This window comes from Pelobates fuscus, chromosome 1 (assembly GCF_036172605.1).
Source record: "Pelobates fuscus isolate aPelFus1 chromosome 1, aPelFus1.pri, whole genome shotgun sequence".
Taxonomy (NCBI): domain Eukaryota; kingdom Metazoa; phylum Chordata; class Amphibia; order Anura; family Pelobatidae; genus Pelobates; species Pelobates fuscus.
In genome coordinates this window covers 159,703,680-159,724,354 of record NC_086317.1, presented here as the reverse complement: position 1 = coordinate 159,724,354, position 20,675 = coordinate 159,703,680, and the positions used below count along the sequence as shown (strand labels likewise).

The 20,675-nt window shown below is 42.2% G+C and overlaps 1 protein-coding gene across 1 annotated transcript in view; it reads right to left on the bottom strand.

Moving 5' to 3' along the window:
- NUCKS1 (nuclear casein kinase and cyclin dependent kinase substrate 1) overlaps positions 1-20,675 on the bottom strand; it is a 216,952-nt gene that overhangs the window by 40,161 nt on the left and 156,116 nt on the right. Inside the window, exons 14-15 of the mRNA XM_063451308.1 lie at positions 8,683-8,788; positions 7,462-7,517 (exon numbers count right to left, since the gene is read on the bottom strand). Coding sequence (XP_063307378.1) covers positions 7,462-7,517; positions 8,683-8,788 — 162 coding nt within the window. The remainder of the gene's footprint in view (positions 1-7,461; positions 7,518-8,682; positions 8,789-20,675) is intronic.

Genomic DNA, 20,675 nt, shown 5'->3' with positions numbered 1-20,675 from the left:
ATGTTATAGGGCTATAAGTACAAGTAGGATATTGCGGTTTCAAAACATATATTTTTAAAATGTATCAATAGTGACATTGTAACACTATTATCTGTCATAAATCGCTGAATAACACCCCACATGTACATATTTTTTTTAAAGTAGACAACCCAGGGTATTCAATATGGGGTATGTCCAGACTTTTTTAGTAGCCACTTAGTCGCAAACACTGGCCAAAGTTAGCGTTCATATTTGTTTGTGTGTGAAAAAAGTAAAAAACTAAATTGAACGCTAATTTTGGCCAGTGTTTGTGACCAAGTGGTTACTAAAAAAGACTGGACATGAGGGGGGCGGGGCTTGCTACCCGACATGAACGGACGCCATCTCTCTCAGCTCCCAAACCCTGCGGACAAAATCCCCTAAATATCGGTCTTTCAAAGACCCATCCGTACTAGCCACATACCCCATCGGCACCAGCACACCGAGCCGAATCTCCCGATGCCCTTCTTTCAACCGCAACGAGTACAGAAGCGGAGACGCAAAATCGGGGCCTACTATACCCCAACGAGCCTGAGCCTCGAGGACCTGCTGGGAGAACACCCGGTGGAACTTGCTGATCCCACAGGCTCCCTGGACCTATCCAACGCCCGGACACACATACCGGCAATGGGACGCCGATCACAGAAACCACAAGGTACGGCAGGGGGCAGAGACATTGGGATTATGTTACAAACCCCCCCCCAGCCCAAACCCACTCCCATGGCAAGAACACCGGAGGCTGATCCGACACCCAGCACACCCCAACAACGGCCGGACTCACCTGGGCCCCCCCCGACACCCAAAGCAGGACAACAGGGGCATGAACTCCCTGGACAGCACCAAAATCCGCAGCTGCTCACCCAGACACCACAAGGCCCGGTTTCTCAGGGACCCTCATGGGCAATACAGCCTGACAGGGCACTCAACCCACTACAACCCAGGCCTGATTCACAAGAGCACTCACAGACACCATTGCAGCCACTGCTAGAAATATCGGATGATTCTGCACCAACCACCAAACGTGACCTAAAGCTCCTATTAGCAGACATCCACAAACTCCTGGCAGCTGACTCAGCCCTTATCAAGACCGAACTACACACGGTGGCAGAAAAGGTGAAAGCCACGGAAACAGAACTAGTGGCGGTACATACTCACGTTAACACGATGGAAGACTCCATCAAACAAATTCAGCAACAGCAAACATACCTGTCACTCAAGATGTCAACCATGGAAGATCGCCAACGCCGCTCACACATAAAGATCAGGGGCATCCCAGCGGAGATATCGGCTGAAGAGCTGCCGCATTACGCCAGACGCCTACTAACTACAGTACTCCCACACACAGCGGTAAAGAAAATGGCTCTGGATGGGATATACCGCCTGCCCACTCCACCCCACCTAAAGACCCCAACGGCCAGAGATGTCATCCTCAGATGTGCCACGGTGCAGGACAAACTACACATAATGGCCGGGCTCAAAGGCAAGACACCACTGCTGTTTGAGAATGCTTCCCTAACGTTCTTTCAGGATCTGTCCAAAGCCACCCTTATGTGGCGCAAAACATATGGGCCGCTTACCACACAACTCCGAGCAGCGGGAATTACATACAGGTGGGGTACTAACGGGACACTGGAGGTTACCCAAGATGGCACCACCCACGTTCTAACATCTGTGGAGGAAGCACCTTCCCTCCTAACCACCTTGAAGCTACCCAACCCGATACCTTCACTACGACCAGGCCCTCCAATGGAAGTACGAGACCCCGGAAAGTCCGCCCAGTCGGAACCGAGACCCAGCGGATCCCGACACCCTGTACCATGATTGAAATGGACTGATACTACAGATTTCGCTACCAGAACTGGTGCACGTATTATGTTTTGAATCTCTTCCGTGACTTTACTTATGTTTTATGTCTCTACTTATGCTTTCTGCTATATTTTACGTTCCTGTAAGCCTTTGTTATAAATATCTAACCACCGCAGGCCACTTAAGCACGCACCCTCTCTAAACCAACGAGAGCCAGCGCATCACACTTACATCCACAGGGCGCCCGACAACTCACCCCCCCCCCCCACCCGCAGCCCCCTTGGTTAGGGGTAACTAGCCCAACAAGACACTCACAGCAATAGCTCACCTCCACTAATACAGGCTGACGCCTATACCCAGCTCCTCACAACGAGCCTGACCATAACACACACAAACGACGCAACCATGCCGCCCCACGACTCGAACTCAGACAAAACCCTCTCACAGAGTCTCCTCACCACCTGAACCACACTTGAAGGGAGCTAGTGCTGTACAATGAAGCCCCATCTCAAACACTAAGATGCACAATACATCATATTATCTGGATGCTGATTACTATGTTTTGTTTAACATGTTACTATTGTTCAAGATCTGTTATTGCCTGACCCAAAATGGTGCGAACCAAGAGCGACACAGAACCTTGATTTTTTAATTGTCTGTAAAGATTAAAAGGTTGCACCAAAACTGAAAATAAAGAATTTAAAAAAAAAAAAAAAAAAGACTGGACATACCCCATTTGCAATACCTTGGGTTGTCTTCTTTCGCAAATGGTATGCCATCATGGGGGTAATTCTCATTCCTGGGCTACCATACGCTCTCAAAGGCAACGTAACCATCCTGGCCATTTTCAATGTAAAATTATTTGACCCATATATTTGACCCTGTAACTTTCAAAAACGCTATAAAACCTGTACATGGGGGGTACTGTTATACTCAGGAGACTTTGCTGAACACAAATATTAGTGTTTCAAAACTGGAAAATGTATCACAACAATTATATCATCAGTAAATGTGCTGTTTATGTGTGAAAAATGCAAAAAATGTCACTTTCACTGACAATATCATCGCTGTGATATGTTTTACTGTTTTGAATCACTAATATTTGTGTTCAGCAAAGTCTCCCGAGTAAAACAGTACCCCCCATGTACAGGTTTTAGGGTGTCGTAGAACGTTACAGGGTAAAATACAATGCTAGCAAATTAAATTCTCTGGACTTTCGGCCTGGGTTGGCAGGCAGGTCCCTTAAATTGCAATCAATAAAATAACTTAATTATGTAAAAATATTACATAAATACGCACGTAGAATTTAAATATATGTGCATATTTATATATTTGAAGTCTACGTGTATATTTATATAATTATTTATGTAATTTTGTATATGGACATATGAATAGTTCGTATTCTTTTTATTTATTTATATATACATAGATATATATACAATTTCATTCTAAGTGTATTTTGATATATATATATATATATATTAATATCAAAATACAGTTAGAATAACATTTCGTATAGATATATAATTTTTTTTAATTTTTATTATTATTTTTAATTTTTTTAATTTAATTTAAATTATTTATTATTCGTATTTTATAATATATATATATACAATATATATATAGTTATTATATATATTATATATACGTGTGTAAATTAATTATAAGTGTATTTTTATATTAATATATGTACATATTAATATAAAAATACACTTAGCATGACATTATATATGTGATATATAGACATATATTATATAGGTATAATATATGTCTATATATCATATATATATACACATATATAATAATATTTTTTTTTTTATTAACTTTCACTTTAAATTGTTGTAGGATTTTACACTGGCAGGGAGACTGCCTGTCAGCACAGACAGTCCCCCTGCAGGCAGAGACTAGGACACCTATTGTGATCATGTGGTCGCCCTGTTGAGCGATCACATGGCCCCAGGGGTCCTAATCCGCCATGGGGAGACTGTCTGGGCTGCAGGCAGTCTCCCCACACCGGGAGCAACGCCGATCGCCGCCGGGGGAACAACGGCGATCGGGTAAGTACATTTTAAATTTAGGACGGTTCAGGACCGTCGTCGGTCGGCAAGGGAAAAATGCAGATGACGGTCCTGAACTGTCTTGCGTCCTTAAGGGGTTAAAACATACATTTATAAAAACATTAGCAGGTGTACTAAAGGCTTTGTCTATGACATCACTTGCTGCTGCAGCCTGGCACAGGTCAGAGTATTTTGGCGGTTGCCATCTTCAAATGGTCGTATTTTAAAAACTTTTAATCCTACAGCAAAGAGCTTTATATTGTGAGAATCACAAGACCCAGACCTACATTTTGATGTATAGTATGTCTCTGAGATATTAACAATGAAGGCTCAGTCGCAGTTTAGAAATTGCCCTTCAAATGTGAGCTTTGCAGAGTGGAGTTTCAATGAATGTCAATGGATGGCGTGAGTTGCAAACAAATGGTCATACTGTGAAAACTATTCGGACTATGGCTTAGCCGTGGACATTTTTAGTGGCAGCAGGGATAGCTGAACGTTTTGATATAAGATTTGTGTAGGTGGGCCTGAAAATGAGGCAGTGGTGGCAGTTTAGAAATCATGTCCTGATTTTTCAGCTTTTGCCAGCTCCCACTCTAGCTTTGCCATTCATTCCTATGGGACAAATTTCGCCACATGAACGACGATATTCCGTGAACCATTCGGCGAAACGTTCCACAAAGTAATAGCAATCCGATCGGGAACAATCTGCACGTTTTGGTATATTTTTGTCTATGTAGTGTAAAAACTGTGGGAGGAGTTAGGGTGGTAAATTTGGCTATAATAAGAATAATAAGAATAACTAGAAAAGCTACAATTTCTGGGGAAATTGTGAAGTGTTCTTGCCTCCACCAGTAGTCTACAACTGGAGTGGGCGGAGTAACTGTTATTATTTATTTATATAGCACATTTAATTGCAATGTTGTTGCCCAAAGTGCTTCACAGTTACATTAAAACATCCAGTTATAAAAACATTAGCAGGTGTAAAAGGCTTTGTCTATGACATCACTTGCTGCTGCAGCCTGGCACATGTCAGAGTATTTTTGCGGTTGCCATCTTCAAACGGTCATATTTTTAAAACTATAAATCCTACAGTGAAGAGCTTTATATTGTGAGAATCACAAGACCCAGACCTACATTTTGATGTATAGTATGTCTCTGTGATATTAACAATGAAGGCACAGTCGCAGTTTAGAAATTGCCCTTCAAATGTGAGCTTTGCAGAGTGGAGTTTCAATGAATGTCAATGGAAGGCGTGAGTTGTAAACAAATGGCCATATTGTGAAAACTATCAGGACTATGGCTTAGCCGTGGACATTTCTAGTGGCAGCAGGGATAGCTGAACGTTTTGATATAAGATTTGTGTAGGTGGGCCTGAAAATGAGGGAGTGGTGGCAGTTTAGAAATCATGTCCTGATTTTTCAGCTTTTGCCAGCTCCCACTCTAGCTCTGCCATTCATTCCTATGGGACAAATTTCGCCACAAGAACGACGATATTCCGAGAACCATTCGCCGAAACGTTCCACAAAGTAATAGCAATCCGATCGGGAACAATCTGCACGTTTTGGTATATTTTTGTCTATGTAGTGTAAAAACTGTGGGAGGAGTTAGGGTGGCAAATTTGGCTATAATAAGAATAATAATAATAATAATATATATGTGAGATAACATTAAGTGGTCTTGCTATGCAAGAACACTTAATAATAATATATATGTGAGATAACATTAAGTGGTCTTGCTATGCAAGAACACTTAACTAGAAAAGCTACAATTTCTGGGGAAATTGTGTGAAGTGTTCTTGCCTCCATCAGTAGTCTACAACTGGAGTGGGCGGAGTAACTGTTATTATTTATTTATATAGCACATTTAATTGCAATGTTGTTGCCCAAAGTGCTTCACAGTTACATTAAAACATACAGTTATAAAAACATTAGCAGGTGTAAAAGGCTTTGTCTATGACATCACTTGCTGCTGCAGCCTTGCACAGGTCAGAGTATTTTTGCGGTTGCCATCTTCAAACGGTCGTATTTTAAAAACTATACATCCTACAATGAAGGGCTTTATATTGTGAGAATCACAAGACCCAGACCTACATTTTGATGTATAGTATGTCTCTGAGATATTAACAATGAAAGCACAGTCGCAGTTTAGAAATTGCCCTTCAAATGTGAGCTTTGCAGAGTGGAGTTTCAATGAATGTCAATGGAAGGCGTGAGTTGCAAACAAATGGTCATATTGTGAAAACTATCAGGACTATGGCTTAGCCGTGGACATTTCTAGTGGCGGCAGGGATAGCTGAACGTTTTGATATAAGATTTGTGTAGGTGGGCCTGAAAATGAGGGAGTGGTGGCAGTTTAGAAATCATGTCCTGATTTTTCAGCTTTTGCCAGCTCCCACTCTAGCTTTGAACATTTTGCTATTCATTCCTATGGGACCAATTTTGCCTCGAGAACGACGATATTCCGTGAACCATTCGGCGAAACGTTCCACAAAGTAATAGCACACCAATCGGGAACAATACGCACGTTTTGGTATATTTTTGTCTATGTAGTGTAACAACTGTGGGAGGAGTTAGGGTGGTACATTTGGCTATAATAAGAATATATATGTGAGATAACATTAAGTGGTCTTGCTATGCAAGAACACTTAATAATATATATGTGAGATCACATTAAGTGGTCTTGCTATGCAAGAACACTTAATTATCTAAACCTGTCCTTTACAGCAGCTGCCATCTTCTTCCACAGTGTCCTCTTCAGCTCCTGGTGCTTTATTTAACAGGACCAGTCAGTGCTGTACTCTCACGAATGCATCAGAGTACAACACTGATGTATATGGAGGATTCTCCATATTAAAGCCTTTTCTGTCTCAGTGGTCACCAAAAGGACTTTAATAGAGGTAATAAAATGTTAAATGCTTGTTAGTAGCAGCCCATGTTTCTTGCATTTTCAACAGAATTTTTTATTTTATTTTTTTCACAATTACAGCAAGATGGTTTTCCTAGTCATAACTTACTATTCCTCAGTATTGTCTAGGTGTCTGGAATATTTATGTATTAACTTAAAGGGACATTATAGTTATCAGAACAACTACTACGACTCTGCTCACCCCAAATGTTTATCTTAGAAAAGGATTAGATGAGAAAACAAAAGGCCTTTGGGATATCACTGGAGGCAGAGTGGGTCTCAGTGCTGAAAAAGTTTCCATTTATTACATTACTTTTTTTTTTTTTATTACATTTAGGAGAACCCGGAATCTAAATTGCCAGTATAACACTACCTTTAAGGTTAAGTCAATTATGCATTAAACTCACAGTCCTAAGTATACTTGTGCACACATTTTCACAAAGCTTGTCGGTTTAAAGGGAATATTTGTTCTAGTTATACATTTGTCTCATCAGTGACAAAGATGCTTGCTAGATTTCAATAACAGTAGCAATGTTAAGTCTTCTATAGAAAAAAAAAATAGGCATTTGATTTCTTACAACCATTACATGGAACTTAAGCGAATACAGACTAGGACATGTGTCCATAAAAAATAAAAAAAAGTAAAAAAGTGTACAAGACTAGAATGAAAGCTTACCTGCAGAGTTGTCCTCTTCTTTTTTGGTTTTCTTTGTATCTTTTTCAGACTCCTCACTGAAAATGAAATTGAAGTCCATTTTAAAGTAAAAGAAAACTGGGCTGCTATACAATTTAACAAGAATTAAACGGGAAGTAAAGTTATTTTTACTCAAGATGAAACTATCTACAATTTATTCCACCTAATATTTGTAACTTGTATAAAGCATTTTTATAATCAAATACTGCTGAAGAAAACCATTTAAATGCAATGGTGCTGGTATGCAGACAATTATATCCAGACTGCACCATAGAGTGTATTGTATGTGAATAGGATTTAAAAAAAATAAAGTGGTCAAAAAGGAACACGCCACACACTTTAAGTATGTTAGCTTGTTTGCAGCAGATAGTAACTGCCTTACACTAGTCTCACATCTCCAGGCTGTCAATATGGCAGCCAGGAGGGTTTTCTGCCTTACTCGCTTTGCACTATAGTTCCCAGTGAAAGTATTAGCGGAGTACATGTCCACAATGCTTCTCTGTGTCAGGGCTTAGAATTTCGAGTTCTAAGTTACTATACAGGCAATAGAAAAACAAAAACAAAGTTGTTTGCCATGGCAAGCCACACCATACCCTCCATGGGTGAAATATTACAATAATAAAATACAAGATGTATGTAGTTTAAAAGCCCATCAATAACCTCAGAATTTCTGGGAACTGGATACAGCAGTCTATGTATGTGTGAGGCAAGTAAGAACTAATTAATAAAAAATAAATGATCAAGTGAAGCACTAATGGGTAAGCCCTACAAGTTTCGTCTCAATTCTGAGACTCCTGAGAGTGTTTCTTTGGCGCTAAATAAAGACGGATGAATATTACTTACAGATGGGGGAATATATTCGGATTGGCTGACGGCGGTCCAGAATAGGATTGTTCGGGGTTCAAATATGGCAGGTCTGTATTTTTAGCGATCATTCCCCTGAGGAAGTCTCAGAATTGAGATAACATGCACAGGGCTTACCCATTAGTGCTGCACTTTTTTTTTTATTATTATTTGCTTAAACGTACCTCCCGCATATATCTGGTGAAGGAACACAGACGGCTGTATCCGGCTCCCATAACTTCTGATGTTATTGATGGGCTTTTTAACCATGAAGATTTTAACCATGAAGATTTAACTATGAAGATCCAGAATGTTATCAGATACAATTTAACTCAATTTCAAAACGTGTTACTTTCTAACCTCTCTTCCTGTGAATTTTTTACAGGCCTTTTCTTTTCTTTAACCTCTCTGGGTGATGCACGAGATTTCTTTGTAGGTGGTGCTGCAGCTCTTCCATAGTCTTCATCTGAAGAAATAATATATACATATAAAACTCATCCCAAGGCAAACACGCCTGAATACTGCCATTACAAAACTTTAGTTGTATATATATGCATCTTAGATTATAACACCTTAAACTAATTTTGGGAATTATTAAAAATGTCAGTTTTTACTACAGGCAAAGAAGTTTTGCCGACTTGTTCCCTGGTGGCAAGCGCTAGTAAATTGCAGAAGCCTTGCTGCCAAGGTGTTACTTCCTTGGCAAATTAGTGACAATTACACAAGTTATGCAGTCATACAACAAGATGATGCTTATCTTAACCAAGAATGAGATCTGTAAGGCACGTAAGAATCAAAGTGCCCTTTTTCCTTGAATATATTTATAAATCTTGCAAGTGTTTGCACAAAAATAGTTGGCCTGTCTGAAACATTCGAAGTAAAAGGTATTTTACCTTACAAGTAGAAATATAAATGCATACCAGAAAAGGTAAAAAAAAAAATTATTGAAAATAATAAGCTTATATTAAATAAATCTAAAGTTTGGAGGGATGGGGTGACAGGTGGTATAGTGACGGATGGAGGGGTGACACAGTAAGCGAGGGGGTGGCAGAGTGACAGAGGGGGTGACACAGTCAGGGAGTGGGTGACAGGTGACATAGTGACTGAGGGGGTGACAGAGTGGGTGGCAGAGTGACTGAGGGGGTGATACAGTAAGGGGGGTAGCAGAGTGACAGAGGGAGGGGGTGACACAGTAAGAGAGGGGGTGGCAGAGTGATTGAGGGATAATAAACAGGTGGTAGAGGGACTGGGGTGACACAGTAAGGGAGGGGGTGACCGGTAGCACAGTGACTGAGGGAGGGGGTGACACAGTGAGGGGGTGGGTGACAGGTGGCAGAGTGACTAAGTGGGTGGCAAAGTGGGTGACAGAGTGACTGAGTGACGGACGTGGTGACACAGGTGAAAGAGTGGGTGACAGGTGGCAGAGTGATAGAGGGAGGTGGTGACAAGTGGCAGAGTGACTGAGGGAGGGGGGTGACAGAGTGACGGAGGAAGGGAATGGCAGAGTGACTGAGGGAGGGGGTGATACAGTGAGGAAGCAGGTGACAAGTGGCAGAGTGACTGAGGGAGGGGATGACACAGTAAGGGAGGGGGTGGCAGAGTGACTGAGGGAGGGGGTGACAGTGAGGGAGGGGATTGTAATTTTAAAAATACCTTTTTTTTTTTTCCTGGTGGTCCAGTGTCTTTGTTTCCTGGTGGTGCAGTGGGCTGTCTCTCCAATCTGCCCTGAAAGGCAGAGAGCCACCACAGATTGCAGCTCCGCCGGGTGTGAGCTGCAGACTGTGCAGTGTCTCGCGATATCCATAAGTCAGAGCGTTGCCGTGGTAACCTGTTGCAACACTCTGATTGGCCAGAGATTCGAGACACTGCACAGTCTGCAGCTCACACCCGGCGGAGCTGCAGACTGTGCTGTCTCTCTGCCTCTCAGGGCAGACTGGAGGGGCCTCGCACATGGCGGCATACCGGGCAAGCCGTCGAGCCCCCTCATGGTGTTGGATCCTCGGGGAGGGACCGAGGACCTGACACAGTCTGCCTGCCCCATTGTGCGTTAGCGAGGCCATAGGCGGCAGCCTAACTCACCTAATTGGAGAGCTGCAGCTTGGAGCCGTGGCTCAACCGCGTGCTAAGGACGGGCCGACACAGTATGTGGCAAAATCATCATCTTAACCGTGTTTACATGGCCCAGCCACGACATCTCTAAATTTTCACATTTTTTCAGTTGTTGTTTTGATTTAGTTAGTAAGTGTAGCTGGCCTTGTCATTTGAATGCCCAAGTATTTAATGTACTTTTTTCTCCAGTCAAAGTATACTTACCCCGCAATGTCTGGGTGGTTTGAGATGGTAGTCTAATGGGGAGTGCTTGGTTTTTTTTAAAATATATTTTTATAATATGACAGGAGGCTGTATCTCTCCAACAGTTGCATTAATCTCTGAAGATACATTTCTGGATTGGAGAGAAACAGCAGCACGTCATCTGCAAAAAAATGCTACTTTTTAAACCCCTATAGGTGTATCAATGCCCGAGACTGCTAATGACTGTTTAATATGTCAAATGGACAAAGGATTTTAGTTGTGACCAGCTTTTGAAATGTTCCCATACTCTATAATAACATTCTGATGTTAAAGATGTCCTGGATTTCATGAGCATTTCTACTAGGCTGTCTGAATGGCCTTAGTTTAATAGAATTGACCATTAAAAAGCCAATCCCCCAGATTCTAAAGAGATGGATTCGGATGAAGAGCAGGGCCTTGGATTAGAAGATCTTGTCTGGGAGGTAATCTCCATAGTTGGAAGATGGCCGTCTTGCACAGTAGTGGATACCAAGGCCTCTTTGGTCAAATTGGGATTATAGTACTTACCTTCCTTTTACCTGCTCCTATTTTTTTTAACAAACAAGGTATTAGAGGTGGGGATCACATACCCAGATTGAATCCCCAAGTCTGGGACATGGCTACCTGGCCTGCAGATAAAGGGTCTGGAGTCAGAGAATAAAATATTGTGGTCTTATAGAATATCTCCAGGTGTAGACTCAATTATCCTTGTTGAATGTTTGTCCTATTAGATAATCTGCCAAAAGATTTTAGAATCCTGGGAGATAAATGGCTTTCAGACACGATAGATGTCTCTTGACAAACTTCAGTTCATTCATAGATTCAGTTCTTTGAGGTTTTTTTTGCTCTTTATACTGCCTTGATGATAGACATAAGCTGCTACAGTTCTTTGTCTGAATGAATCAATAACCAATAATTTTTCAATGGGGGTAGAAAATCCTTCAAGAATTTTGAGATGGCTCTTAGGTTTGAATAAAGCTTAATTTTCTGTAGGGACAAGTCCTCTGAGTGCAAGTGAAACCTAGATGTGCTCCCCAACCTTGAAAACTGGCATCTGTGGTGATCACTAGTCATTTTGGTTCTTCAAGTGGAAAACCTTTTTGAAGATTTAGTTACAGTCTCTACCATCGTAGATGAGATTTTACTTGAGGAGGAATCGTAATTAATTGGTCCCAATTGTTCTGTTTTTTGTTAAATTGGTTGAGGAAATTCAGCTTAATGGTCCTTAAATTACACTGGGCCCATCTCACCAGACCTATTATAGACGTGAGAGATCCTAGGAGGCTCATATAGTTTCTTTCTGTGATTAATTTCTTTGTCATTATTTCCCCAATTTTTGTCTGTGTGTGGGATTTTCTGTCTGTTGAAATTTGAACTGAGGAATTCATGGTGTTTATAGCTGCTCCAAAAAATATGATATGGTGAGAAGGGACCAACAACATTTTCTCTTAGTTTATGTCTCAGCCATGACCTTATAGACATTTGATAGCAATATTTGTGTGTTGATTTGCTACTGTAAGGGATGGTCTGTGCAGGGCCGCCACCAGAAATTTTGGGGCCCCTGACAAAGCACAAGGTCTGGGCCTCCCCCCCCCCCCCCCCCCCGCAATGAATGCAGTGTGTGTCAGTGTAATGAATACAGTGTGTGTCAGTGTAATGAATACAGTGTGTGTGTCAGTGTAATGAATGCAGTGTGTGTGTCAGTGTAATGAATGCAGTGTGTGTGTCAGTGTAATGAATGCAGTCCGGGCCCCCAGGACCGCCGGGCCCGTGACAATGGTTATGGTTGTCACCCCCTGATGGCGGCCCTGGGTCTGTGCATAGTTAGAATTTGGGCTGGAGGCAGGGCTAGATTAACAGCCCAGTGGGCCTGGTGCTGACAATTATGATGGGCCTAATTACAGAATCTTATCGACCAAAAACACTAAAACACTCCCAAGAGTCATGTATCTGATGGAGATGGTGCTGGAGGGAAAGAAAACAGAAGCTATAAGAAAACACATACCCTATGCTAATCTCTCTCTAATTTATGTTTTCATCTTTCAAGTAAATCCATAACCCCTAACAGCAATTTTTCAGTGAAGCAGGAAGTCAATGGGCGCGGTAAAAGGGTGTTCCACTGACGCAAATCATGCAACCTGCCAAAAGGGGCAAACATGCTTAAAAAGGGGGCATGTTTGTCCAAAGAATTGGAAGGCCAGCCTGGCATGAATTCATGCAATCATGCAGGCTGTCCAACTACGGGCATACTATGCAGGCATCACCCTGAGCTTGGCATAAATGCGTCTAGGGATTCGCTCGCTCAACGCTTTCTAAGGACTGTCCCCTAGCACTCACATGTCCACTTGTCTCCTTGCCGTCTTACTAGCAGGCAGAAGCTCCTGGTATACAGTCTGAGACAGAGAAAAGGTGGATGTAGTGAATGTAGAAGAAAGGGAACATGTCACAGTGTTAGAGAGACCAAAGTAAGCATTACCTTAACTAATTTTATTGTCAGACAGTCCACACAAGTTTTGTTCCTATACATCAATCTTAAGTTTCCATACTTAAGTAAGAGTATGTGAAAAGTAGTTAGGGTTGCCACCTTACTTGGAAAAACATACCGGCCTTGCTAATTTGCATAATTAATTATGTTTGGGTGACCTCACATGATGTAAATTACAAGGAGTGACATAAGAGAAAATGCTGTAAAATCACCAAAAAAACTACTTACAGTTTGATTCTGCTGTATAGATGGATTGCTCCCAGTGTCTTAAGTCTCCCATTGTCCCAGTGTCCCCATGTCTCCCAGTGTCTGTGTCCCCATGTGTTGATTAACCCAGGTCTCAGTATTCCTATGTATCAGTGTCTCAGTGCCCAATGTCTCCCAGTGTCCCCTAGTCTCCTTGTGTCCCCTACTGTCGTGTCTCCTAGTCTCCCAGTGTCCCTATGTATCACAGTGTCTCAATGCCCCCATGTGTATATGTACCTATGTCTCCCAGGGTCCCCATGTCACTAGGAATATGAGGAGACCTGGGGACATGGGGAGACAGAGACACCAGGGACACTGGGAGACTAGGGGAAACTGGCTGGGAGACTAGGGGACACTGGGAGACTAGGGGACACTGGGAGACATGGGGACACTGAGACACCAGGGACACTGGCTGGGAGAATGTGTCTCTGTATCCCCAAGTGTCTGTGTCATAATGTCTCCCAATGTCCCTCACTTCCTTGAGCTGTAGGCTGTCTCTGCAGGGTGGGAGTTGCTGTCTTGACTCTCTGCAGCTGCTACCCTGCGAATCAGTGAGTAGAGATACTCTAGGCAGGGAGGAATATGCTGGAACTTCCTATCCCTGCCTCTCTCCACACACAGCAACCCCTACTGGCTAGTGCTGGTATTACATCGTAATCTCCGTTTATACTGAGAAAAATACTAGCATTTGTATTGCCAGTATGACTGCAATATTGGCACCGCCCAGGCAGCCTCAAATACTGGCTGTGTCAATAAAATAAAAGCCAGGTGGAAACCCTAAGAGTAGTGTGTAAAGAAACTTTTTTTTTTAATTATTACTTTTTCTATTTAAAATCAATGGGCCTATTCCATGGGCCTGGAGCTGCAGCTCCATCAGCCCCTATGTTAATCCGGCCCTGGCTGGAGGGAGGGCCAGATCATTAGGGCTTTCTATCCTGCCCAAAAGGCGTTAAAGCCCTCCTTTTTGTAGGACAGCAAAGTACTCCCTAAGGTCAGGTAGTGAGTAATGTTCATTTAAAAAAAAAAAAAAAGAGGGGGGGGCCCAACCATCATGGTGGAGAGACGTGTCTCACACGTCCACCCACTTAATCTTGAGCCCTAAACACTTATCACAGCCTATTCACAACCAATCTGGCTAGGCATCAGCAACCAACTTACCCCTCACACCTGTGGGGATGCTGTGCGACACTCAGCAACCTGAACAGTGCCGGTTTACCCGTAGTTGAAATATGCAGCCTGGTGTGCATCGGGCGGTAGAAGCGGCTGATGATCTGGCCCGGAAGTGCCCTGAAGCAGTGAGAGGCACACACAAGCCCCATTACCCTCCCCCCTCCATTGGACTGGTGGGGGTGATCACATCCCCCCCATGGGAGACGACCCCGATGATGTTGGAGTGCAGGGGAAAGCAGTGCTGGCTCAAACTCCAGCTAGTGACTTGACAAAGATGGTGGACACCGCGTGCACCAATGGTCGCAGTGAGGATCACATCGATGTCCTGAGCAGATTGGACAGAATGTTTGTGGACTTCTGGCACATGCGGGCAGTGGAGAGTGCAGAGCACATTACTCCTGACCATAGAGAAGCAGAGCCAATCGTTCTGGATGTCAGGATGTCTCCTGGACCCCTGCAGTGCTCTCCCTTGTGGTGGGACTATGCTCTGCCCATGAAGGGCATAGGGTGACCAGACTTGGTTGGACTGTCAACAGATCAGGTTTACCTACCTGCACCTGTTTTCCTAGAGCTCATTATGGGATTTATCAGACCTACTGTTTCACCCAATACTAAGCAATGTACTGATAATGCTCTTGTGCCCTGCGTGTCCTCACACCACACATTTCCCTTATTAGTCTACCGCTATGGGGGCCATTAACCCTCCTGCAACTAACGTTAAATTTGGCAAAATGCAGTCAGGCAGGTAACGTTCTCCTGGCATCCACCAAACCCAGACTTGCCCGTAAGACAGCCAAACAGAGAAGTGTGATTTGTCATTCCATAACATGTTATAACTACTCCAGTGGCCATTGGCAGCATGCTTTGCACCACTTAATCCAATGCTTGGCTTTGTACTTGGTGATGTAAGGCTTGCATACACCTGCTCGGCAATGGAAACCCATTCCATGAAGCTCCTGACGCACAGTTTTTGTGCTAATATTAATGCCAGTGCACGTTTGAAAGTCTTCAGCTATGGAATCAGCAGAGTGTTGGCAACTTTTACATACCATGCGCCTCAGCACTCCATGACCCTGCTCTGGACTTTAAGTGGTCTTCTGCTTTGAGGCTGAGTTGCTGCTTTTGCTATACGGTTCCACTTTACAATAATGTCACTTACAGTTGACTGTGCAATATCTACCAGGGATGACATTTAACAAACCGAGTTATTGAAAAAGTAGCATTCTACCACAGTACCATGCTTGAATTTACTGACCACTTCACAACAACCATTTTTTTCCACAATTGTTCGTAAATGCAGACTGCATGGCTAGAAGCTTGAGTTCATAAACCTTTGACAATAGGTTTGATTGAAATAACTGGATTCAATGATTAAGTGGTGTCTGGAGATAATTTTGGGTTAATCTGAGTTATACAGGGAAAAAAAAAACGGGTAAGATTTGTTTGATTTCAATTACTGACCTCATTAAAATAGCAGACTTAGTTCAGTGTAATAGTTGTTATGCATTTGTTTCACATTCCACTTTTTTGGAGATTTGAATGCTGTCTAATCTGTAGACAGTTCTCTAATACAGTGGCAGAAGATTGTCGTTTTGAAGTTTGAGATTTGTAAATTATCTGTTAAACAAACTGGAACTGTTGCAAAGCCACTGGAACTGTTGCAAAGACAGTGCCGCAGAGACATACTAGGAATAGCAGATGGATTACTGTAGGATCTGGTAGACTAGAGTTGTGGATAAAAGGCATATTGCACAGTCTGATGCTCTACATAATTCATTTTCAGCACTTTCAGAGTGTAGTGGTGTTATGGAGACAAGCTCAGGCACAGAGTGTAGTGGTGTTATGGAGACAGGTTCAAGCACGGAGCGTAGTGGTGTCATGGAGACATGCTCAGGTACCGAGTGTAGTGGTGTTATGGAGACATGCTCAGGTACAGAGTGTAGTGGTGTTATGGAGACAGGCTCAGGCACAGAGTGTAGTGGTGTTATGGAGACAGGCTCAGGCACCGAGTGTAGTGGTGTTATGGAGACAAGCTCAGGCACCGAGTGTAGTGGTGTTATGGAGACAAGCTCAGGCACCGAGTGTAGTGGTGTTATGGAGACAGGCTCAAGCACGGAGCGTAGTGGTGTCATGGAGACATGCTCATGTACCGAGTGTAGTGGTGTTATGGAGACATGCTCAGGTACAGAGTGTAGTGGTGTTATGGAGACAGGCTCATGCACCGAGTGTAGTGGTGTTATGGAGACAAGCTCAGGCACCGAGCATAGTGGTGTTGTGGAGACAGGCTCAGGCACTGACTGTAGTGGTGTTATGGAGACAGGCTCAGGCACCGAGTGTAGTGGTGTTATGGAGACAAGCTCAGGCACCGAGCGTAGTGGTGTTGTGGAGACAGGCTCAGGCACTGACTGTAGTGGTGTTGTGGAGACATGCTCAGGCCCTGCAATTTATTTAACCAACTGTTACCGGAGTAGTCCCAGAAGATTAGAAGTTGGCAAATGTTGTGCCCATTTACAAGAAAGGTAGTAGGGAGGAGTCGGGCAATTCTAGGCCAGTAAGCCTTACTTTAGTAGTGGGGAAGTAATGAAAACCATGTTAAAGGATAGGATTGTTGAAAATCTAAAATCACATGGTTTCAAGATCAGAGACAACATGGGTTTACTTCAGGGAGATCATTCCAAACTAATCTTATTGATTTTTTTGATTGGGTAACTAAAATAATAGATCAGGGTGGTGGAGTAGACATTGCTTACCTGGATTTCAGTAAGGCGTTTGACACTGTTGCACATAGAAGACATCAATAAACTGCAATCAGTGACTGAGTGACAGGCAACAGAGGGCTGTAGTCAATAGAGTATATTCAAAGTAAGGTCTAGTTACCAGTGGGGTACCTCAGGTACTTGGACCCATTCTCTTTAATATTTTTATTAGTGATATTGCAGAAGGTCTTGATGGTAAGGTATGTATTTTTGCTGGTGATACTAAGATATGTAACAGGATTACTGCTCCAAGAGGGATAAGCCAAATGGCAAATGATTTAGGCAAACTAGAAAAATGGTCAGAGCTGTGGCAGCTGAAATTTAATGTGGATAAGTGCAAGATAACGCATTTTAGACGTAAAAACCCAAGGGCAGATTACAGAATATTTGATAGTCCTAACCTCAACATCTGAGGAAATGGATTATGGGGTAATTATTTCAGATGACTACAAAGTAGGCAGACAATGTAATAGAGCAGCAGGAAATGGTAGCAGAATGCTTTGTGGTATAGGGAGAGGTATTAGCAATAGAAAGAGAGAAGTGCTCATGCCATTGTACAGAACACTGGGGAGACCTCACTTGGAGTATTGTACGCAGTACTGGAGACCATATTTCCAGAAGGATATTGATACTTTGGAGAGAGTTTAGAGAAGGGCTACTAAACTAGTTAATGAATTACAGGATAAAACTTACAAGGAAAGGTTAAAGGATTTTAACATTTTTAGCCTGGAGGAATGATGAGACAGGAGGATATGATAGAAACATTTAAATACATAAAAGGGAATCAGCACAGTAAAGGAGGAGACTATATTTAAAAGAAGAAAAATTACCACAACAAGAGGACAGTCTTAAATTAGAGGGTCAAAGGTTTAAATAATATCAGGAAGTATTACTTTACTGAGAGGGTAGTGGATGCATGGAATAGCCTTCCAGCTGAAGTGGTAGCGGTTACACACCGTTAAGAAGTTTAAGAATGTGTGGAATAGGCATAAGGCTATCCTAGCTATAACCGAATCAACATTTCCAATAGGAATTAATGTAAAATTTGATTAATCCGTTCCAGACCCCCACAATTACAGCAGTTTAACAAAAATTGTACTGTGTAGTAATGCCTTTCATGCATAAAATAACACAATGTACAGTAAATTAAAATGTCAATTCACTTTACCTGTGATGATGAGAGTTGATGGCGTAAGTGGAAAGATATTCTTGGATGGGGGTATGCAACCATTCTTCTGTCATTTAAAATGTGTCAAATTGAACATGTTTGTGGCATGATGTGTTTGGGTACAGAGGATCGACCGAGTACCGAGACACTTTTTTACGCAAAATCTTAGTCCGACTTCCAAGGTACCACTGTATTTCACAAATTGGGAAGACTAGATGGGCCAAATGGCTCTTATCTGCAGTCACATTCTATGTTCATATTTTGTATTTAAACTTTGCATTGCCTTTGCCTATGAGGCTCTGATTTTCAACTTGCTTTCCCAGAGTAAGCGGAGTTAAACATGGGGGATTGATATAGAACACATTACATTCCGTGTAGGTGTTCCACTTACTACTTGCATGGTGAACGACCAGCTGTCCCTCCTCCTAGGCCCATTTATTTCAGCTTACAACATATGGAACATATTCTCAGCATGCATTTTACAACTTCAAATATGGGAAATGCCGCTTAAACACTATAGGGCACCCAATTCCCTAAAAAGATTTTCATGGAATTACTGCCTTAGTTGTTTTTGGATAAAGCTCAGGACTGCAAGAGATTATAGGTTATGCTGCAAACACAAGTGCTACAATTATACTTTTTCCCTCTCCTGTGAAGCCGTTAAAGAAAGAAACACAAATGGGTATTCCTGACGCTAGTGTTAAACACTATTTAGGTCCCCTGCCCCCCCACTAAATAATAAGTCACTTTTATTCCAGCACCGCTCTGTGGGTGCTGGCTTTGTCCCCTCAGCTGAGATCATCAGAATTGACAATCTAAGTAAATCCAATACACACACTGGGCAAAATGCTACTCTGAACAATCAGCCTGCCATTAACCCAGGAAACACCTGTAGGCACATCCCTTTAACGCCACTGGACATCCAGCGTCAGTGATATCCCTGTTAGAAAGTCTAATGCGTTCGCCGTGCATGCACATCAATCCCCACCCTCCAAAATCAGATACGTTTGGAGCGTCGAGTGACATCTGTGCTGGAATCAGGTGAGTAAATATAGGATTTTCAATGGGCGGAGTGGGGAGTAGGCACTATAGTGTTAGTGAATACAACTTTGTTCCCTCTACAAAGATACTATAGGTACCAAAACAACTGTAGGTGTATAATTCATATCCCCGCAATCTCACTGCTCTATTCTCTGCCATTTAGGAGTTAGATCACTTTGGTTATGCAGCCCCACGTGGGACTTGCACAGCCATCCTAAACTCTCCCTGTAAAGCGTTCTTATGTCTAAACTTCAAGGTTAAACTTGGACTTTAATTTTTTATTTATTCCAACCTATGTAACTGTATGGCATTCTGTTTGACGAATTTCTGATCTCTTGCTCTGTTAATAGCCTCCCGTGTGGAATTCCATTTACAGAGCAGGAGATAAGAACTTCTAAAGTAAGTTAAGGTCGGATTGAATACTAAACCAATTTACTTTTTCCATGGAGACAGAGTCAGATGAGAAATAAGTGATTTAACTCCTAAAATATCAAATAATTGAGCAGTTAAACTACAGGAGCATGATCTTTACTCTAAAACTAGTTAAACCTGTAAATGGCATCCCAGTACAATAAAAAGGGAACATGTACAATGTTCCAGGATAAAACACAAACATGTTAATGACATGTATTAAACAGGTTTTAAGGCAAACAGGGAGGGTTGAAAGTGGGCTTAGGATTTTAAGTTTTTTCTCCAGCTTCAGTGAACTACAGCAGGGAGCAAACAATTAGCCATAAAGGTAAATGCGGAAGCAGCGCGCAAGGCAAAAACTACATCTAATAAGAATTTCACATATGGCTGTGGGGAAATGTGTATTACTTTTTCAAATTTAGGAATCCCAGCTTCAGTTGGAGTAAATAAAAATATACAACTTTCTATCCCACCTCATGGAGCAACAGTCTTCCCTATAATCTGTGATAGTATTTCAGTGATGTTATACCCCTGAATATTGTACTTGTGATTCTGCAGCATCAAGACTGATATTTTAAAATACACATATTTTGGATTTGAGAAGCAACCTAAAAAATGTTGCATGATATGCTGTGGCAACGTCCTCTAAAGTAACAATGCTATATAATTTAAGCATGTTAACAAAAAAGTAAATATAATCAATCTTACTTTAGGGAAACATTTATTGTAGTCAAAGCACAAGTGT